Raw genomic sequence first — 12923 nt, forward strand, 5'->3', positions numbered from 1 at the left:
GATGGGGGCCTCTACTGAGACAGTTTCTGATGAAGTGTCCACTTCTCCAACACAGAAGACACATTGGTAGAGAAGGCCTTTATATGTCACCCTTTGCTAGGCCAGAGATCCATAGAATACATAATCATTGTGGGGATAGGCTATGGCAATGGAAACTCTAAATGGGATCCCCATTGATTAAAACAAAGTGAAGCTTATCCTATCACCCCAAGGGTGTTTATCACTACATGGGACACATGGGATAGGCTGCTACTAGTCTTGTTACATCGTCTGTTTTAGCCCTCTATCTTCAGTTTTTGCCCGCGATGTTGTCCTGTTGTGTTTTGTTTTGCAAATCCTTTTTTGTGAAAAGACTTTCCAAAGTCCTTCCACCTAAGTTGTCTATTTTAGGTCAAACAACGAACTAACTTGGAGTTAATATGATTCTCCTAAATCATGTGTTGATTTTCCATGTACCATGAATGTTCTTAGCAGCCCAAAGTGGTAAAATTTCCCACTGGGGTTCAAGTTAAGCAACAGGCTAGCATGAATCACCATGTTGTCTTAGAGTTAATGTAACTGTCCTAAGCCAGCTTGGCGATATATTTTGAATGTGATGTGTTTTGTTATCGTTTAATGTGTGCCCATAGTGTTGGAACACTGAAAGGAAAGAGTAGAGTGGACACAAAATCAGAATACTTGCATATAGAATGAAGAAGAAAGAGGTCCTTAAGTAGGCACCTCATACAAGGTCACTGACATCACTGATGACCTCAAAGCTCCACAATCATCTCCTCAATCTGCTCCTAGATTCACTCAATCATCCTATGTGGCTTTTCCACCACCTAACTGTGCTTGTGGGCACCTAACTGTGCCTCTAGCACTCACACATAGAAACATAAGGTGTGCCTGAGGCATACACCTTGAGATATCCCAACAAACCCCCCCTCAAGAAAATGCCTCAGGCTATGTCATGGATACATCTAGTCTCATAGTTTCTCATGCCATCTCATGGTGGTCAAGGATTAATCTATGGCTAGGTTCTCATGCTAGCAAGGGTTCCCTTGGGTGTAAGGTAAATAGAAAGGGATACAAACAGACCTTCCAATGGTTATCTCCCCTACATGTACATGCACACAATGTCTGTAGGAGGTACCATGGAACAAAACATACACACGGCCTACATCATAAGGTGACCAGAGGTGTTTACAAAACACACAAAACACAATAGTTTATTTCATTCATTTTGGAGGACTATCCAGGCTGAGTACCTTGACATAAAAAGAGAGATCTGGAGCATACATAGAGATGATTTAAAATGCATAATCTTCATGGGATGCCTCATCTTGTGGAGGCAAATTCACTGTAAGTAGATTTGCATTTTCTGTCTTTGCTTTGTCTCTGCAAAACTTCTCACTATGGTTGTTTTTGCCACAGTGCTTGCATGGATTAACTTTGAAGCAGTCCTTTGAAAGGTGATTTGTCTTTCCACAGTGATTGCAAGGAGAATACTTGCCCTTCTGGAATTTCATAACATAAGCAGTGTCATTGCCTTTCCTTAGCTCCATATGTCTTTCTTCTTCTTGGAGAGCTGAGATAATGCCTTCAAGGTTTGGATTGGGAAGATTCTTCAAAGTGCTAACAATGTGATCAAAACTTTCAGGCATACTCTTAAGTAGTACTGCCATAGCATCATCAGGGGTGATAGGAGAGTTGATAGAAGCTAACTGAGTCATAAGACTCCGCATATAGTTGACATGAGCAGCTAAAGTAGTATCACTTGCCATCTTTAATTCAAAGAAAGAGATTTTAAGTGATAGTTTAGATATGTGAGAGCTTGCACCAAAAATCAAATCTAGCTTCTGCCATGCTTCCGATGGAGACTCCAAGTCAGATATATGATGTATGTAATCATCACCCAAAGCTAAAGCAATTATACCATATGCTTTTTCTTCTCTTGCTGGATCCCTTGCCGGTCGTGTCGGAGCTGAAGATTCTCCAGCATTTGAGGCCATAGAAGAAGCGGTAGGAGTAGGTTTGACAAGTCCCCATAAGTTCTCCCGCATCAATGCAAATTTTACCTTCATTTGCCATGTATGGAAGCCCTTTCCATTGAACTTCTCAAGATTATATAAAGTAGCCATGAGAGGGTCTAACCCAGATATTGGGCAGTGTCTATCTCTCTTACAAGGCAAAAAGAACTGAAATACTTCCAAAGTATAGGCACTTGATGTAGCAAATAGTAGTGACTAGTTTTCAAACAATGATGCTACTTTTGCATGCTTCATAGGAGTGGATGAAATAAACACTTTCCAATCACAACCAGGTCTAGCAAGTCAAAACAAAACTGAAGCAACACTTGTAGTGAAGTTATTGAAAACTTCAAAAGACCAGAAATGCTAGAGTAGCATTTTATGTAGCATCATTTTCAAAAGTATGTCAAAACTGTCAAAACTAGAGAGCTGAACTTGGAGGGCTCATATCACACTCTTCAAAGCAAAAGAAAGGGGGCTTTCTGAGGCAAAAGAAAGCTGGTATACCATAGTAGATCCTCTGGGAAGAAGAGGCGAAAATATGCGTCAGGTCGCCTTCACCTTCTTGAACAAAGTCGACTGGTTTTTCTCTGTTTTCTCCTTCAATATGCAGCCATTGCTGCTCAGATTTCAGCACAAGGTAGCTCTAGGTATGGAGAAGCTTGCCCTGGAAGGAATTAGACAAAGACAGAGCAGGCGCAGAGAACTTGCAGGAAGAAGAATCGACGATTTTCGTGCAATGGCGACCAGCAGTGCGTTTTATTCTTCAATTCCTTCCAGCCAGAGACTCGCCCCAACAAGAGGGATCTCCAGCAGAAAGGGCGTGGGAAATGGGTGAGAATCAGAGGAGAACAAGCTCAAGCAAATTTTTGGAAGAAGAGGGAGAGATGGTGAAGAAGAAGAAGAAGAAGATGATGATGATGTGGCAAAAATGGGCTCAAGGGGGATCAAATGGCTCTGATACCATGTTGGAACACTGAAAGGAAATAGTAGAGTGGACACAAAATCAGAATACTTGCATATAGAATGAAGAAGAAAGAGGTCCTTAAGTAGGCACCTCATACAAGGTCACTGACATCACTGATGACCTCAAAGCTCCACAATCATCTCCTCAATCTGCTCCTAGATTCACTCAATCATCCTATGTGGCTTTTCCACCACCTAACTGTGCTTGTGGGCACCTAACTGTGCCTCTAGCACTCACACATAGAAACATAAGGTGTGCCTGAGGCATACACCTTGAGATATCCCAACACATAGTTGATTTATCATCAACTCGCTTCGAGTTAATGTGATTGTTTTAAACCAAGAACAACAATATATTTTGAATGGGCTGTGTCTTATTAATGTTTTCTTCGTGCCCATACTTGATTTCTTGGGCTGGCTCAAGTTAACCGATGCCTAGGCTAGCATATAAAATTTAGGTGATTTCCCATGTACTATATTTTGTCCACTATAATATGAAAGCTATGTGGGTCTACATGCACATGCTTAGCTACAAGAGTAGTCTTAGTATGTATCCACACTTACCATGTTTTGGACAGTTATTAAATGTGGCATAGTCTGGGACATTTGGGAGCTTTGTCAAATCATTGTCGATCTTCATTTCCTAAGTATGAGACAATATATATAGAGATTAATAATGCAGGAATCATGTGCATGAGGAGTGTTTCCAACTCGAACATATAGTACAAATGTTCCAACTATCCACCTTTAGATAGGAAAGACATGGCAAGCTAGTTGGAACATATAGTACAAAGATTTCAACTAGTCACCCTCAGATAGGAGGAACGTGGCGAGCTAATCATCTGACGGGGTGATGTACTCAACTATACCAGTATCCAAAGGAGCCCTTAACATTTATATTAGTGAAGGAACTGGATTGTGATCTACCCGCCTATTTGGAAGAATGGATAGATTTGCTTTTATCCCCCACGGACTTGTCACTACCCAAGGTGTTATTGAGATGAAGAGGCTGCCATCTCGAGCCTTTTGTATAGGGGAATGGGTTGAGGGAGGCCTTTCTCGGGAAGAAAGTGCCTCGACCAATGTTGAGCGGCACACGACCGTGAGCTATTGGTCGGGTGCTTTTCGACTCTACAATGGGCGACCACGAGCCATTTTTAAAAGTGGAGGGCCCCGAGGGATGTGAGAAAAGCGGTGGGTCAGGTGACGAAATTTACTCACCTCAAAGGGCCAACCAGATTTCTATTCTGAAAATGGGTTTAATCGCATGGCAAATCCCCGAGCTTGGCAACCATACCCTCCTTGCCAATGGTCCAAACAAATCCCGAGATTTCTGACGTGGCAGACAGAATTGTCTTGCTACCGACAGAAGTATCGCCGGACTTTTGTCCGTCAATCGCAGCCGCACCTGATTGCCGTTGGTTGGAATCGAGAACTGTTGACGCTTCTTCCAATTCATGCTGAGCAATTTGTTGTATATACTTTGCCATTTTAGGCGGCCAGCTGGCCGTAGCGAACGACGTGACCTGGAGCTTTGCTGAGTTATCTTCACCCCATTCGAGTCTAGTCCTTAGCGTATTGACCAAAACTCCTGGAGACGCAACAAGAGTTCTGAAATGGGCCGAATCTGATCTCCGTGGTGATCTCTCAATCATTGCTGTAAAACTTCTGGCGTCTCCTTCGAGCGATCCCAAAGGAAGCTCGAGGTGAGCTGCTCTTGTGTGCCAAGAGTAGCTGCATAATGAGAAAGTTCGTTTTCATGTGTGACATTCGAGAGGAATTTGCGATCGGAGAAACGATTGTCAAATAAGAGTTGCGGACATGTTGATCGCAACCGCAACTCCTAGCTGTAGGCTAATGATATAAGGTTGAATCATGTTAGTACGTTCGTTGAATTTACGTTCATTGAATCAACAGTAGTACAGTAGGTTTCCAATAAGTCAAAAGGGAAGCCAGTAGCTGGTTCGTTGTCTCTCTGCAAAGCTCCTCTACAAGTTCTTCCCTGAGTACTCAGTACATAGAACCATGGCTGCCCCCTCCAAACCACACGCCATCGCCATCCCCCTCCCCGCCCAAGGCCATATCAACCCTCTCATGCGCTTCTGCAAAACCCTGGCTTCCCATGGCTTCATTATCACTTTCGTTAACGTGGATCCAATCCACCACCGCATCCTGGAATGCCAGACGCAGCTGCAACAACCGGCCGTGGCCGAGGAGAACCTGATGGTCCAAAACACCAAACCGCGCCTGGACATCCGGAGAGCCCACATCCCCATCGCTGGGCTGGACATGGCTAGCGAGTTCAGAATCTCATTCGAGGATTTTGCCAAGGCGACAGAAGGCCTCTCCGACGATCTCGAGGATTTGGTGGAGCGTTTGATGAAAGAAGGGCCTCCTGTGACATGCTTGATCTCTGATGTCTTTATATCAAGTGCGACACAGAAGGTGGCCGATAAGTTTAACATTCCAAGAATCGGTCTGTTTTCTTCCAGCTGTAGCCTGAGCCTGTTTGATTTCTACTTGTTCTCCGGGCACGTTTCTGTGAAAGACGGTAAGTTTTGCTCCTCTGTATCTCAGATCCTCAATCAGCTCACGAACCTGTTTATGATTAGCTAGCCTTCTTTGCCCTTTCAGCTGTCAACGCCCTCCTCGAGCGAAACAGGCGCGCAGATCTCTTTCAGGACGGCCTTCCTGGTCTTCCCCCTTTGCGCATCGGAGACCTGCCCGATTTCAAGCATGTCGTAGATGATAATGCTTACATGTACCCTTTCGCCGTCCGTCAAGTCAGGATAGCGTGCGAGAAAGCCCATGCCCTGGTGGTGAACAGCTTTGAGGATCTAGAGCGTCCTGCCTTTGAGGCCCTGCGTGAGCACTCGAACTTGCCCGTGTATGGGGTCGGTCCGCTGCTTGAAGAACTCGTGGATGAAAGCAGCACTAGCCTGTGGAGGGAAGACGACGCCTGTTTGCAGTGGCTGGGGCGCCAACCACCACAATCGGTCCTCTACATCTCATTTGGAAGCCTCACGCTGCTATCCAAGGTACAATTCGAGGAGGTGCTGAGTGGACTGGAGGCGAGCAAAGTGAGGTTTCTGTGGGCATTCCGACCAGATTTGGTGGAGGGAACTGCGGCAGGAAGCGCCATGTCCGAGGGATTTTTGGAGAGGACAAAGGAGCGGGGGCAAGTAGTGAAATGGGCGCCACAACTGCGAGTGCTCTCGCATTCATCTGTGGGCGGGTTCTTGACTCACTGCGGATGGAATTCGACGATGGAGGCAATTGGGAGGGGGGTTCCGATGCTGTGTTGGCCGTATTTTGCTGATCAATTCATGGATGCGAAGTATGTAGTGGACGAGTGGAAGGCAGGACTGAGGTTTGAGGCAGGAGAGGATGGGGTGGTGAGAAGGGGGGAGGTAGAGAGGGTGATCAAGTCTTTGCTCTTCAATGGCCTTAGCCTCCAAGCCAGCCATCTCAAGGACTCTGCACTTAGAAGCCTAGAACTCGGAGGTTCCTCCCACACCAGCATCGACGCCATTGTTAGGCAGTTTGGGCGTTTGCCCACCTGAGCTAGTTACTTGACCAGCACTAGAGCGTTCTATGAAACTCTAAAATCCTTCGAAACCATGTGGCACGTTCTAAGTTGTTAGATCAACAAGCCTATTATTAGCTACCTATAGTAGTATACTTAGAAGCTGGCAAAGCATTCTTGTTTTTGTTTTGTTTTGAGAGCCGGCTTTGGTTTGTGAGGCACTTACACCCACTAGACATCTCATGGAGATCTCGCACTTGGCCATGGGTGTGTGGACAAAACAAAAAAAAAAGCCTTTCCAACACGGCCTACATACTTTTTTCAATGCCACTTTGGACTTTGATGTGCTACTGTCCTTGAAATCTGCACATCTTCAAAGTGTCGGCCAAAACTAGAAAATTTGGAGAGTGGGTTGTAACTACCTAGCTCATCAAATTTTGAAAAGAGGGTCACATTGATTGTAATTTCTTAGTTTAAAATTTGGCACCTTTTGAGACAAAGTGAACATGTGCTAAGCAAAAGTTGTTTGTTAGCATTATCCATGGACATGTTATTTTGAGCAAGTGAACATGCTTCCACCCCTACAACTACAACAAGCTCCCTAGCAAGCCAAATGTATAAAAGTTTGTGCATTTGAAATGGGAAGCTTGCAAAGGTAGAGATCAATGGCTTGAGAAGAAAAGGAGAATAGAAAAAGAGAAAGAATACATATTTAAAAGCACTCTGGTTTCTTTATCTCTCTAATCAAGAGAAAGAAGAACCTTGATGTAATTGGCCATGGGTGAGTGTGCTTGAGGGGGGGAAAATCCTTTTCATCACAACCTACATTACTTGTTCGATGCCACTTGGACTGTAATGTATTCCTATCCTTAAAAGCTTCGTGTATGTCAATCTACCAAACGATTTATGAATCCATTGCTGGCCAAGATCACTCAATATTGGTCACAAGCTTTCAAGTTTCATCAATCACCTTACGTCTAGGAAAATTAAGGGAAAATGGTAACCTTTTCTAAGTGGTTTAGACATTTGCATTTGTAAGGCCATATACAATATGAATTCACTTTCAAATCTCCATGTGCATCGTGTTTTGCAACATTCGTTAACATTAAATAGGAAAATTTCAACTCACTTCCAAAGCCCCATACATGAGGTGTAAGGCAACAACTGGTTAAACATACTTCCATGAGTGTAGGGATCTAGCTTTCTTCAACTTTGACTTTCAACTTTTTTTCTTGTGGTGAGTAAAGGGTAGATTCATATCTATGTGAAGTATCAAAAGAACTACATGTGAAGTATAAAAAAGTGGAGATTGCATGCTACTCCCAAAGGCCTCTTGGGCAACAAGGACTAATAAAATTAAACAGGCTATCTACATGCTAAACAAAGCTAAGCCTGTATAATGTTAATTTGAAAAACAAGATTCTTGTCTTGTTAGGAGTTTAGGCTCTAACCCAACTCTAATAATGTTGTCCTTCATTGAAATAATATCTAAACTATTGTTAGTCTTGCTTTACCAACAAGTAGCACATCTTTCTAGTTAAGTTCTATACCTATCGTTGCTTTAACAAGCCCATCCTTAAGTTGCCTGCACATTGGACACTTCGATAATGCAAGGAGGTTTGTTTCTCTTTGCAAAAACACATATGGGTTAATAACTAGAGCCTCAAATTTTATAAATTTGCCCTGAAATTGGTAGTAGGGCTAATTATGTAACTCTAGATTGAGAAAGATTAGCCCAATGACCTACACTTCCTTAACTAAGAGCCTTGTTGTATTTTTTGCCTTGGATGGTTTAGGATAGTTCATTAACTCCAAGATAGCCTGCTAGTTGACCTGAACCCCAATGGACCCTTAAATATAACAAAATATAGTATGTGAAAAATCACCAGGCTAGTTTTGGAGAATCACATTAACTCCAAGCCAATGAACTGGTTGACTTGAAATAGCCTGACCATAAGAAAAAGAGATTTGCAAAGCAAAATAGAAAATAACAACATCCAGTAGCATGGTAGAGGATTAGAGCAGAAGAGAGAGGACTCAAGAGAGGAAGCAACAAGACTAGTAGTCGTTTGTCATGCTAGCTTATTGTACTTCATTATGAACGTCCCATGAAGTATTAGACACCCTTGAAGTTTGTGGGGGATAGTAGTTCAAGGATAAGCTTCACTTTACTTTCAGATTCACTGGATATCCCCTTCGGAGTTTCCATTGCCATATCCGCTACCAAGGTGATTACGTATTCTACGGCAACGTATCTCAACTCCAATAGAGGGGTTATAGGCAGGGGGAGTGAAGAGAGGGGAGAGGAGTGGGAAGTTTGAATTCTAGGGAAGGAAGAGGGGGGAGGGAGAGTGAAAAGTTTGAATTATAGGGAGGGAGAGGGAGAGGAAGGAGAGGGGGAAACTTGAATTCTTCTAGGGTTCACCCCTCCCATAAGTCAAAGGAGGATCTCCTTCTCCCCATCCCCTCCCCCTCCCCTTTCTCTTCCTCTCCCTCTCTCTTCCTCGTCCCTTCCCCTCTCCCTCTCTTTTCTCCCTCCCCTTCCCTCTCCCTCTTCCCTTTCCCTTTGCCTTCCTCTCTCCCTCTCCTCTTCTTTCCTCCCCCTCCCCCTCCCCCTCAGAATGTCAGAGAAGATGGTCCCATCATTGCCATCCTCTTAATGGACACGGGTCCACAACTACAAAGCCTTGAGCACCCATGTGTCCTCTTAGCATCCAAGAACTTCAAGTTTGTTTCTTAATTTCAAGTTAGTCAAGAACCCATAAAATCGGTGACTTCTTAACGAACAGCAACAACTCTCAATATTTTGGTTGATTCCTCACACAGAAGAAGTCACCCCACTCCTAATCAGATGCTATGACCAAGGATAGGGACAATTTTTCAAAGGAATAGATGCTGCTCACAATAGACTATAGAACTTGAGGTTTTCTCCAAAAATGGATGATTTGCATTGATATGGATGATTTTCTTCATGAAACATTGTCTACGAGTAACAGAGTAGATAAGGAGCTTCTAGCCTCATGCCCAACCCTATGTGTGGTGGAGTAATTAAAAAAAAATCTTGCAAATTAAGAAAAGATCTAGTTGAAACAGCATGCCCATCTTAGGGTGAGACGCCAAGCTTTTGGGCACATCCCTTCTCCTATTGTTAAATCTGCATTTCTCAATGGTGATTTAAAGGAGGAGATCTATGTGGAGCAATCGCCTAGGTTTCACAAGTCAACAAGAAGTCATGTTGCTCATATTTCCGAGACCAAGGCAGCTCTTTCCCAAGCCTTTGAGATGACCAATCTCGGTCTCCTACACTTCTTCCTAGGTCTAGAGATTTCACAGGGGCCATTAGGATATTTTGTGTCCAAGAAACATTATACTCAGGAGCTTCTGGATGTTTTTCATATGTCATAATGTCGTGCCATTTCTTCACCCATGGACCCCAGTACCAAAATTTCCAAGTAAGACCCGAGTGATCTAGTGATGCAAGTAGATATCACTAGTTGATTGGCTCCCTGATTTGGCTCCTCAATACCAGATTGGATCTATGTTACTCTATTGGCTCCGTTCCATCATGCAGACACCTAAGAAGACCCATTGGGTCACTAGTATGAGGATCCTTTGCTATCTTTGAGGGTCTCACAATCTAGGGTTGTTCAATCAGTCAAGGCAACATTCTAGATCTAGCTTTTAGGTTGGAGTGATTTCGACTGGGGAGGAGATTCGAACATTCGTCATTCCACCACTGGGTATTATTTTACTCTCGACTCAGCAACCGTCACTTGGAGTAGTAAAAGGCAACCCCACAGTAGCCTTGTCTTCAATGGAGGCTGAGTACGTGTTATGTGTTTCGCTACTTGTGAAGGCAGTTTGGCTTTGGAGGTTGCTCAAAGAGATTGGGTTCCCATAGACATCCTCGATAGTCATTTACAGTGGCAGTAAGAGTTGCATTGCCCTTTCTTGGAACCTTGTGTTTTATGCCCATACCAAGCATATTGAGATCCAGTACCACTATGTCTGAGAGAAGGTGCTCGATGATGTAATCTAGCTGACATACTGCAAGATGGAGGACAACAAGGCATACCTCTTCACCAATCCCTTGGCACATGCGATCATTATAGCTCACTCAGGATGATTCATGATCCAAGAGTTGAGAGGGGGTGCTAGAGGTTATCTCCTGCATCACTAAGTGAGGGCCTTAGTTGTAGGTCTGCCCACCCATGTCAGGGATTGTTAGGGCCTTTGTTGTGGGTTTTCCCACCCAAGAGAGGGAGAGGGGGTTCACCACGGTGGCTAGCATGTACACAAACCTGTTCGGAGCTACTTGCCCCTATTTCAGGGTCTTCTAGAGGCCACCATCTGACGAGAAGTAGATGAGAGGGTGTGGGGGACTACAGTGCCCATTTTGGGCCTATTTGGAGATACCACTAGCTAACCTTGAAGCTGCCACCAGACCACACATGTGCGCCTAGGTGGCAAGTTGTTTAGCAAGCCACTTGGCCTTCTACTAGGACTATTGTACTCGACACACCTAGTTGGTTTCCTTCAGACCAGGGTGCCTCTAGTCGGCCACCTACCCCTCCTAGTCAATTGTTTTGGGGCAGGGGGTTACCCTACAAATAGGGCCCCCTCTCTCCCACTTGAGGCATCTCAAAAGTCACTTGTTCTCTCAGTTTGGTTGAGGTTTTTCTCTAGCAGTTGAGGAGCTTTTTTTGAGATCCTTGTGCAAGTCTCCTAGCTCTTTTGTTTTCAGTTCTTTATGTGTGAGTGTTTGCCATTTTTTCTCCATTGTTGCTTGACACTGCTGCACTTCTCGTGACATTTAGTGGGAGTATATTACACAAAACAAAATTATGGAAGTTATCATTTTTTTAAATCCCATAAATTCAACCCCATACATTAGGGGAGAATTAGGGTCTCAAAAGGGCCTCATAAGGAATGGGTTAAGAAATGAATTAGGCCTAATGCAAGCCCTATTGTGGGGTCCAAGGGAGTCCTAACCCCCCCTACCTAGGTGGGTTAAGCCCAGTTGAGCCCACCTCTTACACCTCTTACAATTAGGAGGGGGCCACCTGTTATACCTCTTACACCAAGGAGAGGGCACTTCTCCCAAAGTCAAAATTTCAAAATTTGAATTTGAATTTCCTCTCTCTCCCTTCTCCCCCCATCCTCCAAAGTCAAAATTTTGAATTTTGAATTTGAATTTCCTCTCTCCCTCCTCCTCCCTATCTCCCTCCTCTTCCACACGTCCCATTCCTCTTCCACACATCCCATTCCTCCTCTACACGTCCCATTCCTCTTCCACATGTCCCATTCCTCCTCCTCCTCCTCCTCCTCCTCCCTCCCCCCTCCTCCCTCCTCCCTCCCTCCCCCCCTCTTCCTCCTCCCTTTCCCCTCTCCTCCTCCCTTTGTCCACATGCCTCCTCCTCCTCGTCCGCCTCCTCCCTCCTCCCACATGCATCCTCCTCCTCCTCCTCCCCCCTTTTGCTTTTTCCTGCTCCTACTTGTCCTCCTCCCTCATGCTCATCCATTCTCCTTTGCCCTCATGCTCATGCCTGCTCCTCCTTTTGCTTCTCCTTACTTCCACTCATGCATGCTCCTCTTTCCTCACGCTCATGCCTGCTCCTGTTGCTTCTCTTCCCTCTCACTCATGCTTATTCATATGCCCTCATCCTCACACCTAGTCCTCCACTTGCTTCTCCCCCCTTGTAATCATTCATGGTCCTTCTCATCCCTCCTCAAACATGACCTACCTTCTATCATGGCCTCACACACCCTCTATAAACTCTACAACTATTGATGGTATCATTTGAGGAGATCTTCCATGTTACCATGTGAACATACAGTTGTAGGATCAATATGTGATCCATGGTCTTTGTTTCAAGAAAAGAAGCATCTTGAACCACTGGAGGTGCTCTAAAGAGGAGAATATGAGCTAAAAGTTTAATTCCATAGTGTTTCAATGAAATTTCTTACTTTGGATTATCCACAGTGGTGCATTGTTTTTGCTAAGGTTCCCATTGTTGTTCTTTCAGGAACTTCATGGAGGATGAGATGAGAATGGTTAGCATGGAGCATATCCAAGACAAAAAGTCATGCATGAGCAAGTTGTTTTGGAGGTGATGTAGGACTTGAAGGGAATGGTGATGCAAAGGCGATGCCTAGAGCTCATGATGTTGCCGATGTAAGTCTTAAAGCACAACACCTTTCTCTGTTTAATGCAACTCAGAAGTTGATTCAAGAAGAAGAATTCACATGATGCATTACATCTATTTAAATTTGAAGTTCTAAAATGATGTTTTTTCATGTGTGAAATAGCAAGAAGGAATGGGGAATTTATCCATTTGGAACAAGAAGGCATGGAGAACAAGATGATGCTTCTTCATGTGTGCAATAGCAAGAAGGAATGGAAAATCTATCCATTTTGA

General features: G+C 44.2%; 1 protein-coding gene across 1 annotated transcript; it reads left to right on the top strand.

Annotated features, from left to right (window-relative positions):
- Positions 1 to 4965: 4965 nt before the first annotated feature.
- Positions 4966 to 6889, top strand: LOC147904428 (UDP-glycosyltransferase 85A1-like). Its single transcript, XM_087394331.1, has 2 exons — positions 4966 to 5529; positions 5613 to 6889. The coding sequence occupies exons 1-2, from the start codon at positions 5004 to 5006 to the stop codon at positions 6539 to 6541; spliced, it is 1455 nt and encodes a 484-aa protein (XP_087250457.1). The 5' UTR covers positions 4966 to 5003; the 3' UTR covers positions 6542 to 6889.
- Positions 6890 to 12923: the final 6034 nt, after the last annotated feature.

The sequence above is a fragment of the Dipteris shenzhenensis genome, chromosome 2 (assembly GCF_047967505.1).
Source record: "Dipteris shenzhenensis isolate YYH24624 ecotype China chromosome 2, Dip_SZ_1.0, whole genome shotgun sequence".
Classification (NCBI taxonomy): domain Eukaryota; kingdom Viridiplantae; phylum Streptophyta; class Polypodiopsida; order Gleicheniales; family Dipteridaceae; genus Dipteris; species Dipteris shenzhenensis.